We start from the raw sequence: 18834 nt of genomic DNA on the forward strand, positions 1-18834 counted from the left end.
CTCAGGCATTTCTAATCTAAGCTCCAAAATGAAACATTGCATTTCTTTAAATTAAAAACAAACAAACAAACACACAAACCAAAATGACAAATAAGAACTTTTTTGATGCCAATATATTTCTAAAGTCAAAATTACAGTGATAAGTATTTGTTTTGAACACTGGGAAACTGTGAACGAAGAAACCATTTTGTAACGCATGGAGATAATTCTTTTAATCTTTTGCCATCATGGCAACGATCTCGTTGTAAACCTCCTGAGGAGCATTCATGGCCCAGATGAAGTCCAGATGGTTGTAAGGAAGAATCTCCTTGTGGTAAAGGAGATTTTGGAGTTTGGGAAGCAGCATGCTAACATCTCGGGGATCAGCCAGGATATCGTGGCCACCATTCCACACTGCAATTGGCACAGTCATGGCTGACACGTCATAATCAGGAGGTGTTCTCTATAACATGACAGGTGAAAGAAGTGGAATTCAGGCAACCATGCTTCAGAACCGGGGTCAGTTGTGTATTAGTTCCAAATAAAATCTAATGATTCATTCAAGGAAATCACCTTTACCCACAGAGCAAATCGAACATAGCATAATTTGGTTCAAGGCTTCTCAACTTGTATAGGTCTGTCAATCTACTAGGACTCTTGTTAAAATGAAGATTGACTCAGCAGATCTTGGAGGAGAGTCAGGAATCTTATAGGTGAAGTTGATGGTGCTGGTTCTAATATATTATCTAAATGGTTGGGTGATTGGAGATGTCATTCTGTAAATATGTTTCTCTTGTTGGTTAATGGATAAAGCACTGTTGGCAAATAGGAAAGCAAAATAGGCGGGACTAGGAGACAAGGAGGATTCTGGGAGATGTTGTAGGAGTATCAAGATGAGAGAAGAGATCTGGACCCTCTCTCTGGTAAGATAGGACCATGTGGAAACACTTAGATTAATAGAAAAGGGTTAACATTTAAGACAGAGCTAGGCAATAAGAAATGCTAGTAACAAGCCAACAGCTTTGTATCTAATACAGCATCTCTATGTGTTATTTGGAATTGATGTAGCTGTGAGACCAGGCTGGCAGGAAAACTCCATGTAACAACCACTTGTGGAGAAAAATGGGGGTGTTCAAATAAGAAGAGTGGATCACAAAATAACACAGGGGAGTCGCCTTCCTCAAAATTAGTCAATGATAACCCAAGAGTTTGCCCTGAGCAAAGGGTTACAGCTGTTATCCCTTTATATCCTGCCAATAATTTCCTACTCTGTGAATTACTATTCAAATTTGTATTGATTGCCTATTGGATCAACAGCAGGATCTGGGTCTTTTGTACCATAGCAAGTGTGAGGTTTACAAGGCACCTTCATGCTCAAAAGTATTTCTACCTTTGATCTGAAAATACACCCCCCTTTTCTTCTGTATGGAAGTGTATTCCATAAAATCATTTGTCTGGATGTGCAGAAGGAGAGACTTATGTATGAAAAAAGCAGTTAGTTTCATGAATGAGCGTAACTGTTAACTTGCTTCATTCAGTTCCACTTCAGAAAGAAGAGTGTGTTGTGGGGAGGTCGGATTGTAAAGCTGGGCTGTGCAAAGACCATGTGCTGTTGATAATTTATGGAATGTCTTCATGTGTGACCGGGCATTATTCTGAGGGTCCGTTTCCAGAGCATAGTTGTAGGATAATGAAAAACTAGACAGCAGCATTACTTTGGAAAATGGATAGCCAATTATCATACTTTTCTTTCTATGCTTTTATGCCTCTGTCTTTTAAATTGTGAACAATTTCAATCTCAAGAAGCTTACCTGATTGTAGTGTAGCAGGTTCTGGAATGGGCTTCCCCAATTAAAGGCTTGAAGTCTCCCAGCTCTAGCAACCTAATGAAAATGTAAAAGTAAAAATTAAGTTAAAAATTTACTAAGAAGTCACTGAAATTAATTGGGTCAAACTCAGCCCATTTGAAAACAATTCAGCCTCCAAATACCCCATTTTCAATTTTTTATAATCATTGAGTGTAACGAGTACTGTTTTTCCGCCCGCCACCTGGTCTTGTCTTACTGTCGCGCCAGCCCCAAATAATACATAGAGACTCTGTATTTGATACAATGTTGTTGGTCCTCTTGCTGGAAAGGAAGATAGGAGGGACTAGGAGACAAGGAGAAAATAGAAAGGAAAAAGGAGGAGCCAAGATGGAGAGTCTGGAAAAAGCAGTATGCCGCCGGCTCCCCGGTAAGAAAAATACATAGATCAACAAAAATGGGTTAATAATTAAGACAAAGCTAGCCGATAAGAAACAAGTAACTGGGCCAACAGTATTGTATCAAATACAGAGTCTCTGTGTATTATTTGGGGCTGGCGGCGCAGCTGCCGAACAAGACTGGCAGCAGGAGGAAAAACTGTACTTGTTACAATTGAGAAAACATTTTTTCTCATTCCAAATAATTACTAACCATCTAGGATATGTGATGCTCAATACATAACATGTGAGTGCAAATGCAGTTTTTTTCAAGTTCTTTTTTGCACGGCAGATCATAAACATAATTATTTCTTTGCTACTCAAAGAACATGTTTTCATAAGATTTTCATGAACATGGGTTAATAGTTTTTTTGTTTTGTTTTGTTTTGTTTTTTGAGGTTAAGGTTGACATATATAGAAGAATTGTCATTCAGGAACATCTTAAGAATGTGCTTTAGGTTAAGATTAAAGGTTCAGTCCCACAAAATGAATGTTAGCAACATTCATAATAATAATGATAATACCTGGGCCCAGTGGAGGATGTCTTGAACAGATGTTCCTGCTGGATTATGACCTAGATACACATCAAAACGACTCTAGAAATCAAACACACATATATACACATAGGCTTAGAATATTTGGTTTCTGAAAATCAATGAGGAGCTAAGTTTCTGATTTAATCAAGTGATGCAGGGTACCTTTCAATGGAAGGATGAACAATACAGTTGCATGGCAGCTTAGAATCTACAAAGCACATCACTTGTTTTAATCATGATGAGCAAGGTAGATAATTCACTAGCTCTATATTTTTTCAACAAAGCAGATTTTGAGACCCAAATAAGTTTAAATAAATTTATGTTCACATTGACAGTGACCATCAGTATGAGGCTGGAAAGTTTTATCTAATTTCTGAACCTCAGTTCTTAACTCTCTATTTAGTATCACAGTGCAAGAGGTTAAATGTTATACACAGGTTCCTTGCTTTGCATGATTTTAATTTGTCTTAAATAATTATACATACATATGCATATGTATATGATAGATATCATATATGTTTACTTATAGTATTCTTTGTTGTCCCTAAATCACCTCTCTCAGACCTGTTAGCATTCTGAAGTTCCATTTCCAGATTGCACGGGCCAGTTTAAAGGTGGGTCTTAGACTGTGGAATAAGTCAACTTTCATCAGAGAGGCCAAGATCTCCCTTCATATAGGCAGCATGCAGAAAACAAGAGCTCTAATTTTGTTTCGTTTTCATATCTCTATTTTGCTATCATTCTCTGAAGACTCTTATAGATATAATACAAGAATCCATTTTATATTTTTTTTGGTGGAGTAAGGACAGGCTGCTCTTTTACGTCCCTCATATGTAGTGAGGAAGATCCTCAAATTGAAAAGAAGAACAACAAGGGGCCCTTACCACTATAAGTGAAACCTGAAGGAAAAATATAAACAAATGTGGATTTATTTATCCAGCCATAGATAGAGTGGAGCATCAGCACCGAGAAAGACAACTGAATCTCTCTAGTCTCCATGGAGACAGTAGCTGTGTTTTCAGGATTATGTCCCCAATGACTACAGAAATTAGCATACTACATCTTTAAATTAAAATTCTTTTTTTTTTTAAGAATTCAAAGGTATAAATTAGAGTCAGGATAGCCCTATAATTCGAGCTATTTGGGAGGCTGAGTCAAGAGTATCCTGCCTTAGCTATAGTGTGAGTGACTTGGAAATTTAGCAAGATCCTGTCTCTCTCACACACACACACAAGTTGTTATTTAAAAAATACTGACAGTATATCTCAGTGATAGGGCATGATCTTAAAATTCCTAAGTTCTATGCTTAATACCACAAAAACAAAATAAGTAATCAGCAGAAATATGTGTATGTATTATAGTAATACATACTATGATCATTGTTATATGCTAAATTTATTCTAAGTTCTATTACTTTTAAATATCTTAGGTGATTTGAACTTTACAATAGTGTTTTTGTGTGGGTGTGTAAGGAAAGCAATACAGGTGTTTAAATCAGTTCCAAAAGAAATTAAATTAGGCTCAGATGAATCCATATGTTTAAGGACCTCATTATATTGGAATTTCTCATGTAAGTGTTGAAACTCCAACTCCAGGAGTAAAAATGCAGATCAAGGTATGGATAAGCTGTTACACAGCTGCACTAAAATGTGTTTTATAAAACAAATGGCTATGACTAGTAGTATTAAAAGCCTTTACTGCATTAATTTGATGACTATGCATTGTTCCTCAGAAGAGCCTGTCCCATAAGGTCCATTCCCTTCTGTCAAAGAAGCTAAATGCCATGCTAGCCAAAAGTCAATCATATTTTGAATGGGAACAAGATGAAATTGGAATGAGCAGTAGCTTATGATTTCTCTGAAGTCTACCACAATGCTATGGGCAGAGTTCTGAGGTGATGATGAGGAAGCAATCAAAAGTGTTTGGGAAGAGTGTATTGAATGCAGGCCACAATGCATACACACCACATTCAAGTTCTTTCTGTCAAATCCACACATTATGAATAAAGCATTGCTGCAGAGACGATCCATCAGCTCCCGTGAGCACACTTCAGTACCGAGGAATTGATCAAAGAAGTTGTGTGGCATGAATATTTTGTCACCAAATATAATCTGAAAAATAAAAGCATCATTAGAACATGGCAGCAGCCAAGCTGTAGAAAACCTTCTTCATTGTCGAAACCACTCGTTCAGGTGTGATTATGAATGTATTTTTCTTTAGTTCTATAAGATCTCTTAGAAATTTCCTCTTCTTTAGACCTGTGTCTGTCTAACTAACTTCAAACAGATCAAAGACTAAAGTGTGAAGCCCAAAACAGTGAAACTTCTAGGAGAAAGCATAGGCAGTACCATGTATGATGCAAATATAGTAAAGGACATTCTGAATGAGACTCTTTTAGCCTAAGAATTAAGGCTAAAAGACAAGTGGGATCTCATAAAACTAAAAAGCTTCACAGCAAAGGAGACATCCAACTAGGCGAAGAGGAAGCCCACACAATGGAAAATAATTGTTGCTAGTTATACCTCTGGCAGAGGGTTATCCAGAATATATAAAAGACTACTAAACAAAACCAAAAAGAAATTCATTCAAAAATGGACCCAGAACCTGAACAGATAATTCTCAAAAACAAACCAAATAAAACATAGTGGCTAAGAAATATCACAAAAAGTTAATTGTCTCTAACAATTAGGGGAATACAAATCAAAACAACTTAAATATTTCATCTTATCCCAGCCAGAATGACAAAGCTCAACAAAACAACACACAATAATTGTTGTGGGTAGAGTATAGGGCATTGAGGGCATTGCAAAATTGTACAGCCACTCAGAAAATCAGTGTGGAGAATTCTCAACAAACTAAAACTAATTCTACCTATCTATGTCACTCATTGGTATACACTCACAGGACTCCATGTTATACTTCAGAGATGCTATAATACATGAAAGTTTTTGTAGAAATATGCATATATAGTTTGAATGACAATTTCTCATCTGGACTGATAATACTCTTTCTAAGAGCCAAAGACCATCTAATGAAAATCTTAACACCAGACATAAAGCTCTCATTTGATTGCTTGAAGTTGTTGATCAGGGATGTCCAAGAGACTTCCAAATAGTACACACTACTGCTATTGCCCTTGGTCACCCCAAGAGGTGAAAGTTAAGGTTCACTGTTGAAAGAAACCATGCAATTCAGACATAGGACCCAGAAGTCCCTGAGCTGGAACTAACTGGGAACAGAGAGCAAATGCCAGTTCTAATCAGCTACAACTCCCACGAACCACAACAATGGCCAATGTGGCAAGATAGCCCTAAGGTTGCAGTAGTTGCATGTGTGATTTTACAGTAACCAATAGCTTTCTAATTGGATTTAAGGCCCACTCAATGAGAGGAACTCATTCAGATACAGGAAGCCTATCTAACTCTCCAGAGATAGTAAAATTGTGTGGACTTTGGAGAACCTACAACCACAACTTTACTAACCCAGCACAATCCCAAACTACATTCTAAATATTTTGTCTTTATGCCCACAGATAAGTGTAGTTCTCACACCTCAAAAAGGAAAGTTCTCATTGCAATAGGCAAGAGACAATTACAGAAAACTACAATCAGTCCAAATGCAGAGCTGTGGAGCCACACCCCAATGGATACATGTACAATACATCCCACTGTGGGACAGGGGCAGACATACTGTAAGAGTCAGATTGCAGGGAGTTTGCTGTGAGACTGTATATCCTTGTAATGCCAGAAGCCACACACACAAAGTCTCACCAGCATGACTGCCTAAACATGATCTGGACAAGGATGACATCATTAGACGTGCTAATGTGGACAGAAGGAAAGACCACGAGGCCGCAATCCAACACGAGGAACTACGTGCAACTAAGAAAAACTTAGAACTGGACTGGGAGCCTTTCCCAGGGAATCAGAAGTCAATTGTTTATCCAGTACCAAATGGTCATCCCTGAAAAAAATTTATGCATGCATGTATCACCATACAGATTCAACAGGTTATATTAAGAATGTATGTCTATATAAATATGTATATATGCATGTAGCAACAGTTAATGAAAAAGAGAGGCTATGAATCTGAAAAAGACCAAGGGAAGTGTTTAGAAGGAGGGGAGGGAGAAATGCTACTACAATCTCAAAAATAAAATATTCATCATGTGTATAGAGGCATGGGGGGTACATGTGTGGCACAGAAGGTATGTGGAGATTAGAAAACAACCTGTAGGCGTTTGTTGTTTTCTCCTCCCACTATGTGTGCCCCAGTAATTGAACTTAGGTTGTCAGACTTGGCAATCAGCTGATCCATTGAGCTATTTTGCCTTCTCTTTCTCTCATTTAATTCTCTAAATGAAATTGTGAAATGGGAAGAGCAGATATAACATTTGTGTATATTATTGCAACTGAAGACTGTATAGCCTCTTGGGGCAAGTACAAAACACAAAGAATTATAATCTAGCAGGAGTAATAAAGGCTATGAACTCAAACCATGAAATGACATGGAAGACTGTCATAATTACATATCAACACGTGTGATTTGAGGAATAAATTATGAGATCAGGAGGATAAAATGGGGATTTAGAGAGATATCTCTAGGAAAAAATTTAGACTCAATTTTTTTGAACTTGGAGACATTTTGCTCTCTCAACTTTATACCCAAGGAACATGGCTAGGAAATAGTGTTTCAGGCTAATTAGTAAGAGATTATTCCTGTAATTCTGATCCATGCCTGTGAGTTAATGTCTAAATGCCTTCTCCTTTCAATTTCTCCATTTTTGCTACCTGATAATCTGAGCATAAGCGGGAACGTGAGTCTCAGTGTAGCAGGAAATGGCCAATCATCTTACTGTCATAGGTTTTGCATTAAAGGTTTGTTAATACTTTTGGCTATAGGCAGGGATTTTGGCTTTAGGTGTGCATGCTAATTTAGAGTGAAAATGAATGAATACTGAAGGGAAAGATACAATTACTGTACTGTATTCATAGCCTCAGGCTAAACCATTCTTCTGAAGGCAATTGTGCAAATGTGCAGGTGTGTCTGCAGGTGTTGGCATGAGTACAAGAAAAGTAGGGCATTAAACATTTAAGTAAGTGTTATTATTTCATTCCTATGTGGGCCTGTTCAGCAAGGCACTAAATACTCACAGTATATGTAAGTCCGTACTACTGTCCTATGAAATTTCCATTACTTGGGACAAGAGCTGTTAGGCAGCCCAAGAGTGTTTAATTGAAGGTTGCACAGTATTTACTTTTGGCTCATTCGTTGATTTCTTTGCTTTCTTTATTTTTTCCTCCCCTTCCTCTCCCTTCTTTTCTTCCTTTTCTAAGTTTCTATGGCCCTACCTTGGATTCTTTTTTTTTTTTTTTTTTTTAGATATAATGCTGATGGCCAAGTACTAGTTTCTTATTGGCTAGCTCTGTCTTAAGTATTAACCTATTTCTGTTGATCTACGTATTTCCACATGCTTTCATCTTACCAGGGAGTGGGGCAGGCGTCTAGTCTCCCCAGTCTCTCCATCTTGACTCCTCCTTATTCCTTCCTCTTTCCTCCTTGTCTCCTAAGCCCTCCTATCTTCCTTTCCTATTAGCCATATATATTTTGCTATGTTAAGGTTAAAACCCTACCTTGGATTCTTATCTGATTATTTTTCTAGGCTTTTAAAGCCCCATTACCTGTTGTGGGAGTGGAGCTGCTACCTTGACACAGGCATATAGAATGTTTACCCTGTGAAACACTCTTGAAAAAGCAAAACACTCATAACATTTCCCACTGTAAGTTAAATGAAAACCAAAGGAATAAATGGACATTTCAGAGGCAAGAGGGAACAGATATATTTTCATGCTGTAAGAGAGATTATATAAACATGTAAAATTTAGGTTGTGGATATGAATTTGTTCATCCCTAAGAAACATTTATCTACTTTGATCACTTTGGAATACAGTGGCAATTGGATTCCTAAAATAGAATCACATACCTTTAAAAGAAATCCAGGAATAAGTGAAAGTTTTTTCAAAGGGCTTTGCGCATAGGTCACAGTAGCAACTGGAGCTAGTGCATAAAATGTCTTGATTCTTTTAGCCAGTGTGGGATTGGTAGAAAAGGCAATAAAACCTGAAATAAAACAGATCGTCAGTGACAAAGGAGCATGCATGTGTATGCTGTGCTGTTTTCACAAGTGTGATGTTATTTCAGGCTTGCTAAAAGTGCCACCGGAGGCAAGTTGTGAAACTGGTACATTAGTTTGTTGAGATATGTGTAAACATGGTGACAGAATTTTAAAATATCCACTAAAGAACAAGAAGAATTGAGAAGTTCAGTCTTCAATTAACTCAAGATAGAGGCAGAGTAGAGTAATTCAGTGCCAAGGCAAGCAGTTTTACTCATCTCAATAAGTTGTAAGGAAACTGTTGCATTGCACCTCAATTCAATAATTTTATAACATGTTAGTGACAAAACACTAAATTATATGAAGTGTGAGTCACAGAAATTTGATAATGTGAAAGCTTCCTATAGCCAAGCATTGTTGTTGGCAGATGTCAGTAATCTTAACTCTCTGGAGGCTGAGTCAAGAGGGTCAGGAGTTTGCAGTCAGCCTAAGCTACACAGGACAGTCTTGTTTCAAAAAAGCACCGTCAACATCAATGACACTGATGACTTCTAGGAAGGCAATTCCAGCAACTACCCCTCAGACTTCATTTCACATAGCTTTCTGATAAGTAGTAAACATTCCCTCCCTTTGGATCCCAGGATTCTGGCTGTCCTTGCATATCGTTACTACTACCGCTGATTTCCTTTCCGTTGTCACAAAACTCTCATCTTGTAAATGAAGGGATAACTTCTGTGCTAAGACCTCTCCTTTTGGCTGTCTGAATTGATTCCTTGGGATATTAAGCTTAGTCTCATTGACTGATGCCTCCTGTGGATTTTTTTAGTCCAGTATTCTTTCTTTAACTTCAGATTGTTTATTACTGATCCATAATTTTTAATAGATGATTTAGAGTGTTCCCAAACTGAGTTCCTGGTGTCCTTATATATCAGCTTTTATAACAGCCTTCCTTTCTCATTTTGGGTGATGGAAACTTCATTATCCCAGGAGCCGAAACCACAAACTCTGTGATCATCTTTACTCCTACTTTTGGTTTTGTTCCCTTTATCCAACATTTTAGTGAAGTTTGTTGGCTATATCTCATTTGCATTTGCACACACACACACACACGTATGTATATATATGTGTGTATGTATATATGTATGTATGTATGAATATATACACACATGCCTCTTGATTGGGCATCATTATTTCCAGAACTCTCCTCACCCCTCAGTAATTAAGGTCACCATAATCTCTGGTATGAATTACTGTATGGGTCATCTAGCTGTTTTTGAGTGCTCCTGCCATTGTTGCCCTTCAGAAATTAGAAAGATTGTATAATGCATCCCCTCTACTAAAAATTTCTTTATGATCTCCTTTTCACTTATATTATATTTCACTTACAATATTTAAAGAACCCTGAATACTCTGTTCTTTGCAGCAGCTGCTGTGTCATCTCACTCTGACTCATCCCCATGATGAACAGTGTCGCTGCTGCTGCCTGAACACATCCTTCACCCTTGCATCTGTATAGTTGCTGGTCTCCCTCCTTAGAACACCAGGCTACCAAGCATGCACACAACTCTTGTATGTCTTTACCCAGAGGGTGTTTGCAGGTTTTTTTCTATTGAAAATGAATTTAAAAGCCCTCTGAGACTCCCTAAAATCCTCCATGAGTTACATTTCCCATAGCATTACCATGGTTTGTTTGAACTCCATGTTACTTTTAGTCTGTTACTTTTCTGCTCCCTTCATTTAAGTAATATAAAGGTAGAGATTTTTAATTTATCTTCTTTGGTATATTATTTGGGCAAATGATTTGGCTTCCATAAAAAAATGATGAATGAAAAGAACAAGATCAGCTGAGAGGCTGGAACATGCTGCCTTGAAGAGTCAAGTGATCTGAGCCATCTGTTGGGACACTGATGAAGACTCATGCTGATGGGAGAGGTCATTCTGTATGTTTCTCATACTGGTTAATAATAAAGCACTGTTGGCCAATAGGAAAGGAAGATAGGAGGGACTAGGAGACAAGGAGGAAATAGGAAGTAGGAAAGAGGGTCAAGATGGAGAGTCTGGAGAAAGCTGTATGCCGCCGGCTCCCCGGTAAGAGAAATACATAGATCAGCAGAAATGGGTTAATAATTAAGGCAGAGCTAGCCGATAAGAAACAAGTAACCTGGCCAACAGTATTGTATCAAATACAGAGTCTCTGTCTGTTATTTGGGGCTGGCGCAGCAGCGGGACAACACAGGGCGGCGGCAGGTGGAAAAACCGTACTCCTTACAAATGGCGCCCACGTGGCTAGTAAGAACTTCCACTTAAAATTTAATAAAAGCTTAAAAAAGGGTTTTAGAAACAAAAGAACACAGACAAGCAAGGTTTCTTGGTAGCAGCATTTTTCTCAGTTGAACTCTGCTTTGCTAGAGACAAGCAGATATTTGCACAGCTCCTTTAAGGGAAGATTCCTGACTCAGCATAAAAGGCAAAAAACCGCACAGCTTTTAAATAACTCTGCTAACAATTTATTGGTGTGTATCAGAGCTGGCAATGGCAGTGACCACATCTCCAAGCCGGCAGCATGCAGACCAAGGCAGTGAGCACAGCTTTCACTGCTGGCGGTAAAATAGTCGCCGCCATCTTTGGCAAACCTTGACAGAAACAACTATGACTTTCATTTCAGCAATGTTGTTGTTTACCAGATAAAAGACTCGTGGACAGAAAAAGATAAAGATTTACAGTAAGACAGATTCATATTAAAAAAAAAACCTCTAAAGGTTTACAGTATGTTTTAAAATATACGTAGGCTTGGGAGAGAAAAGAAATAAAATGGTTTTAAAAATATAGGGAGGAGCTGGGTGTGGTGACACATGCCTTTAATCCCAGCACTAAGGAGACAGAGGCAAGCAGATCTCTGTGATTTGCAAAGTAAACCTGGTATGCAGAATGAATTCCAGGACAGATAAAAGTTACACAGAGAAACCCTGTCTCAAAAAATAAAAAGTAAAATAAACAGTAATAATAAAGCCACGTAAAGATGAAAAGCTCAGAGAGAATCAGGTTACTGTATGCTATTGTGTTGTCTCTGCATTGTTTGGCTGAGAAAATAACAACAACTGATAAAGGAAATGCTGCTGAATTAATTCAATTTATATATTTTAAAAATGCTTTGACTCCAACATTTAAGTTCAAGGACAAGTTACTGGGGAAAAGGATTTCTATTTTTGTTTCAACAGGAAATAAAAAGCTGTGGATTCCTTCCAGACTAATGTGGTTTGAGCAAGCCAGACCGCCTGAAACAGAATACCAGGTGATCCTACATTCAAAACAGCTGAACAAAGCAGCCTTGCAGACTACAGCCAAGATTTCTGCGTCTTCTCAGGATCCCCCATGACAGCGCCCCTTACCAGCAGGAAGTAGTTTGGAAAGAACGACGCCCAAATTCCCAAATATTGTTTATAAATGTTTGTTTTCATTTAAATGGACTTGGTTATAAATGGTTAATGATCACAGCCAGTTCTTTTTAAAAGTAAAAAGGGAATTATGGTATAGATATGAATACTTTGTTTTGGAATGGATTTTCATTTATTGATACAATTTAAGGTCAATTTTGTCATATGTATATTTCTCCTCTTGTTTGTATAGCTCATTTAGAAATGTAATGTATAATTTAGTACATATTTTAGATAGTTACCTATAATACTAAAAACTTATAGCTAGGTGAGTTAGGTTTTCTAGATATATAGAGATGTATTTGAGATAGATAGGAATTCTTCAAATCTTTCAAAGACCTACAGAATATGGCATTTAAAATGGTTTAGGGTTTTTCTCGACAATGAGACATAAATGCTCCTGGTAACACCACCTGCATCAAAAAGGAAGATGAAGATGGACATTGAAGAAACTCGTGATGATGTTTACTTCCAATATGGCAAGACTAGCCATTTGGACAAAGATACTGCTCTTGTCTGGAATGTTTGACTTTGTGCTGTATAAACTGGACATGCAGGACTCACAGAAAAGACTGCTGATTCAAGATGGACATTGCTACAGAGTTCCTGCTTCATGGAAGAGTCTGCGAGACAGTATGCAGGACACAGAGAAAAGTGACTGTCAAACTGCCAATACAAAAAGACAGTTTAAAGTTTCCTGCGTTGCTGAAGAGTCAGCTAGACACACTATGGCCTATGGGCTGAAGATGGAAGATTACAAAAGAACTTCAGGTGACCAGGCAGTGAGTTGTTTCTGTCATTTCTAGAGTTTATATACTATCCTTCTGTGGTCTTTGATGGAGTTGAAGACAAATAGTTATGGTTATAGTTTTCCTTAGTTAGGTTTAAAGATAAGATACATATAGGACTTTAGATTCACAAATATAGGATAGATGATAGAATAGTTTCCTTTAATCTTGCTAAATGTTAATGGACTAAATATTGTTAACTGTGATTCTTATTGGATAACCGTTGTGTTATATATTTTGCTGTGTTAAGGTTAAACCCCTTCTTTTTATTTAAACAGAAAAGAGGAGATGATGGGAGATGTCATTCTGTATATGTTTCTCATACTGGTTAATAATAAAGCACTGTTGGCCAATAGGAAAGGAAGATAGGAGGGACTAGGAGACAAGGAGGAAATAGGAAGCAGGAAGGAGGAGTCGAGATGGAGAGTCTGGAGAGTGCTGGACGCCAGCCGCCTCCCCAGTAAGAGAAGGCCATGTGAAAATACATAGATCAGCAGAAATGGGTTCATAATTAAAGGCAGAGCTAGCTGATAAGAAACAAGTAACCGGGCCAACAGTATTGTACCAAATACAAAGTCTCTGTGTATTATTTGGGGCTGGCGGCATGGCGGCGGGACAAGACCAGCTGCAGCGGGCAGAAAAACTGTACTCGTTACATCATGCTACTTGCTGGAGTTATTTATCTCACTGCTTGATTTCTCCATCTCTAGGGTAAGAGGATTAAATGTCCTTATATCAATGGATGTTGCATAGTAGTGGATACACTACTGGGCCGTGGTATAGAAAATGTACCCAGTCTCAGTGCTCACTTACCAATAGTGGTGCCCTGAGAATGACCAACATAGTGCATCTTCTCTTGCCCAGTTTTCTGAACAATTAAGTCTATTGTGGCTGGAAGATCATATTTAGCCATTTCATCAAAGCTGCAAGATAAAGGAAAACAGATAAAGTATATTTTTTGTTACAGTTTCTAAAACTCAATCTATTGGTTCCTCCCTGAGGAGCTTTCTAGGAACAGGCAGTTGTCTTGCATCCTCTCTTTTGCTATGTTGCTAATTTTATTTGGAAAAGAATTTTTAGGCATTTCTTGGTCTTGGATCTAGAGATAACAGCAAATTTGAAGGAAAACTACCCTTGGGATGAGGTATATAGAAGATTCAAATGTTGAATTAAAATGACATGGCTTCTTTAACCTCCTACCTGGAGTGTAATTGGCTGTAACGGGGAAGTGAGAATGGCCATACTTTTAGAGCCAAAGTACATGCCCGTTTTGAGTTATCCTTGCTTTACCTGAAAGCCCAGAATTCAACTGAGTCTGGTGAATAATATAAATTTCTTCTGGACCATGTATTCCCTCGGCTGTTACCCAGCCACACATCGTAGCCAGCGTCTGCCAAAATGAAGGCCAGGCTGTTGTTTGGCAGATTTGCGATCCAGTTTGTGGCTGATGCGAGCAAACCATGCTGCAAAAACACCACAGGTCTCTTGCCTAGGGAAGAAGATTATTCAAACATTATAAGCTTATTGCTTGTGGTATGTAGACATGTGGTCAAATTAATTATGTTCATTTTGTTAAGGTTGTAGTTGACATCTGAAATATATTTTCTCAAGTGTGTCTGGTGCGCCAAAATTGATCAAAGTGTGCACTTCATTTATTTATTCATTCGTTTATTATTTTTATGCACTTGTGTAAGCCTGTGTGAGTTTATGTGTGCCACATGTTTACAGAAGCCTTCAGTGGCCAGAAGATGGCATTCAATCTCCTGGAACTGGAGTTATATAGAGTTGTGAGCAGCCCATTTTGGGCACTGAAAATTGAACCTAGGTCAAAGCAAAAGAAACTAGGGTTCTTAACCACTGAGACTCTGGCACATAAAGTTTATTTTTATTTATTGCATTTGTAGTTATCAACACAGGACCTTCCATATGCATGCAAATGTACAATTGAGTTGTACCCTCATCTTATATTGTGTACGTGGGATATATTGACTGTGTTATATGCCAGTTATACGTAAATGAAGATATTGAATGATAGTCTAAGGAAATTAAGCACTGTGTAAATGTAGGTTAAGAGTAGTAAAGTTATGTTTCACTATTTTCTGCAATGAGAAAAATATGAAAATTTAACAATATTATCAAAACAAAATGACCTTTATCTGTATAGGAAATAGACCTCTAGCTGCCTCCAACCTTCCCCTCTATAATACAAGCTGGTTGACTCTTTCCATGCACAGGAATTCAGCTACACCGTTAAAAGAAATTGTCCCTGATTTCTATAACTGGGTTAGAGGCCTTATATAACAACAGGACTCTATTTCTACCATGATCACTTTCTCATGCCTAAATCTCATTGACTTGATTGCTGTCTATTGAAAATTGGAAATGCAACTTTGTATCTAGAGACTCATTTCATCCTTATAAAGTAATGAAAGTAAACAAATAGAGAAAAGGATGGGGGCAGATGGAGAGATGGAGGAAGGACAGGACAAAGGCAAGGAAGAAGAGAGAAACAATGAGGGAAAGGAAGGTGTTTATACCTAAATTCTCTGAATTTTTTCTCCCATAAGGAATTCTGTAGATCCCCAGAATGTAGCCATCTTCAGTAACAACTTCATATTCTTCGCTTGGATATCCCCAGTAATTTATCATCTGACTCTGAGGAGGAAAATTTAAACTTTTATGTTTTAATTCATTTAAAATGCATCTACCACATATTTCTAATGAATTTTAACTTTCAACTAAAAGTTTCGACCCATCATGACTCTAATCCCTGTAATCTCCCTTAGTAACTCACAATATTCATGTTTGCTTCAGGGCTTTCGGGAGCCAGCTTTCCAAATAAGCCATGTGCACCTCCAAATGCAGATATCACACTTGTTACTGTCAACAGCAGCCACATCTTGAACTGTCCTGAAACAAAAAGAGAAGCTATATTGTTGTTAACCTATAGTGCTTGCAAATCATTCAGAGTTTGTGACAATTTTGCCTCCAAGAGTATTAAAGGGTTGATTGAGTTTGACTATATTCTGCTGAGCAAAAACATGGGTAATATGGATATTAGCAAATTTAATGTTTAACATACTTTCACTTCTATCATTTCTTCGTGTGTGTGTGTGTGTGTGTGTGTGTGTGTGTGTGTGTGTGTGTGTGTGTGTTTAAATGGTATATGTAGGCAGTCAGGGAACAACTTGGCCGCTTTTCCTCAGGATTCAGGGTTGCTCAGTGGGCTGGAGTTTGCTGAATAGGCTGGGTCAGCGGTCAGAGAGTCCCAGGGAATCCACCTGTCTCAGGTCCCCTAGCTTTGGAATTACCAGAATGCATTACCATGCCCAGTTATTTTACTGGGTTCTGGGGATAGAGTTCAGGTCCTTAATGATGCATGGCAAGTACTTCACAAGCTGAGCCATCCACTCAGTCCAGATTCTTTTTCTTTAAAAATATTTCCAACTCAGGAATTTTAACCAGCAAACAATCCTCCATCTATTAGGTGAAGCACAGTTTTAGTATTCTGTATGCTTAAGAGCAATGTTGCTTTTTGAGCACTGAGTGGGCCTGAAGGCTATATGGGCATTTGATGACTTTATATCAATTTTAACTTAATTTGCATTCAAAGCTATCTTTGTGGGGTTGGAGAGATGGCTGAGCAGATGAAAGTACTCGCCATGCAAGCCTGATGATTTGCTTCTTGGAACCCACTCCCAAGAGCTGTCCTCTGACATCTGCATGTGCTCTGTAGAGTCACACATATGCTGAAATAAATAAAACTGTCATTGTGTTAAGATAATTAATAATAGCCACTTCATAACTATTTAAAGGTTTGAAAACACTGTGAATTTGAAAGATGACATCACCATCTCAAAATGATGTCACAGTAAGAATAATGCTTGGCTGTAATTCTAGAAAAGTGTAGCTCTTTCAATTTTCTACTGAGATCATCTCTTTGAAATTATGTAGATAAGACTGATTATAAACCAGTAGTGCATTATATGGTCAGATACCTTTTAAAGAAGTATTTAATAGCAAAAATGAATTTGCTATTATTATTTGTTAAAAAAATAAGGGATTTACTAGTTGAATCCTTATATTTAAGCATGAAACTAAAACTTTATTTTGGAAAACAAGACTTCAAAAGGACTGAATCTATCCTACTACCTAAATGATTGACCTTTCCTATTACTTGTTTTCAAAGTTGTTGTCATTTAGGTAGATGTAAAGCAATGCAGGCTGATAGTAAATGAATGAAAATTTTAGATTGCAAATAGCCCAACTGATGATCCTATCTTACTATAGCTAGTCACTCATAAAATTTGAATAGATTCTAGTTTCTTGTTTTTCATATTTTGGGTAATATCTCAAATTATAGACTTTGATTTTGGAAAGAAACATTAAAATAAGCTCCTTTGGATTATGTGATTGTAATTACCATTTATCATTTAGTATGGATAATACTTGGTATTAGACTCTAAGCTTACCTCAATGTTGTAAGCACCAACTGAATTTTAGAATATTTACATAGTAAGAATGTAGTAAGAATTAAGAAAAACAAACACGCATAAGTGAGACGACGGGGCCCATAAAGATGGCTCCTCTTTATCTTGCTTCAAGATCAAAGAGTTCAAAATTGTCCTTAGTAAGTCTAAAGACCTAAAGACCAAGGGCTTGGCTGCAGGAGGTTATGGTCTAGGTAGCGGATGGATATCTTATCTAAATACCACCAGACTTGGGCTCAGGTGTGTTTATTCTTGACCCTCAAGGCCAGATAACAGTTGTGGCTACCAAATGCTTGGAGGATTAAGGGGGAAAAGGCTGTTTGCTCCTTATACATGATAATAGATGTCTTCTGCTCTGTCCCCCTTTTGGTTGGGGTACTTTAGAATGTTGATGAATAAATTTGGGGCATTCAGTTTTCACTGGATTGCTCTCCTGACTCTATCCTGTGTCTCTTCTCTTCTTTGAGTCTTTACCTGCCTGTTGTCAATCCACACACCGCCCCCCAGGTACGAACCAAACAAGCTGGATCCAACTTTAGACCCACAAAGACAGGCTCACACAGTGAGAAGTTATATTTTTCTCAGGTTTGTGGAGGCTAGTTAAATAAAGATCTTTTTAGTGTGTCTGAAATCATTTAGGTTTTGTTGTGTGTGTGTGTGTGTGTGTGTGTGTGTGAGAGAGAGAGAGAGAGGGAGAGAGAGAGAGTACTATGTGCTAGAAGCAAAACAAACTTTGAGATCATATACAAAAATATTTTAATGATGAACAGTGAAGGATCTGTAAAATTTGGATCATTTTTTCAAATGGTATTCTTTGAAAGAGGATCAGGTCTCTGTTGCGCAATATTTATGCCACTGTGTGAAAATGTATTGCTGTAATTGATGTACTAAAAAGCTGAACAGCCAATAGCTAGGCAGGGGGTATAAGTGAGACCTGGGGGGGTAGAGAAAGAGAGAGAGAGGGAGGAAGGGAGGGAGAGAGAGAGTGGGAGGGGGACTAGGAAAAGAATCCAGCATGAAAGATGCCAAGAGGCATGGAACACGAACAAAAATGGAGAAGAGATAAAGAAACCACGTGGTAGAACATAGATCAATAGAAGCCGATTAAGTTATAAGAGCTAGTCGGGGGTAAACCAATGATAAGGCTGAGCTTTCATAATTAATAAATAAGAAGTTTCCATGTCGTTATTTGCAGGATGGTGGTGCTGATGAAAAAGTACTATTACAGGTCTCAGTTGCTGTCAATATTT

General features: G+C 37.8%; 1 protein-coding gene across 1 annotated transcript; it reads right to left on the reverse strand.

Annotated features, from left to right (window-relative positions):
- Positions 1-211: 211 nt before the first annotated feature.
- Positions 212-15993, reverse strand: LOC127233358 (gastric triacylglycerol lipase). The gene is made up of 9 exons (XM_051199794.1): positions 15889-15993; positions 15632-15749; positions 14385-14583; positions 13908-14017; positions 8741-8877; positions 4722-4868; positions 2746-2817; positions 1791-1862; positions 212-442 (listed from the first exon to the last, which is right to left on the reverse strand). The coding sequence occupies exons 1-9, from the start codon at positions 15991-15993 to the stop codon at positions 212-214; spliced, it is 1191 nt and encodes a 396-aa protein (XP_051055751.1).
- Between the last annotated feature and the right edge of the window lie 2841 nt (positions 15994-18834).

This window comes from Phodopus roborovskii, unplaced genomic scaffold, assembly GCF_943737965.1.
Source record: "Phodopus roborovskii unplaced genomic scaffold, PHOROB, whole genome shotgun sequence".
NCBI lineage: Eukaryota > Metazoa > Chordata > Mammalia > Rodentia > Cricetidae > Phodopus > Phodopus roborovskii.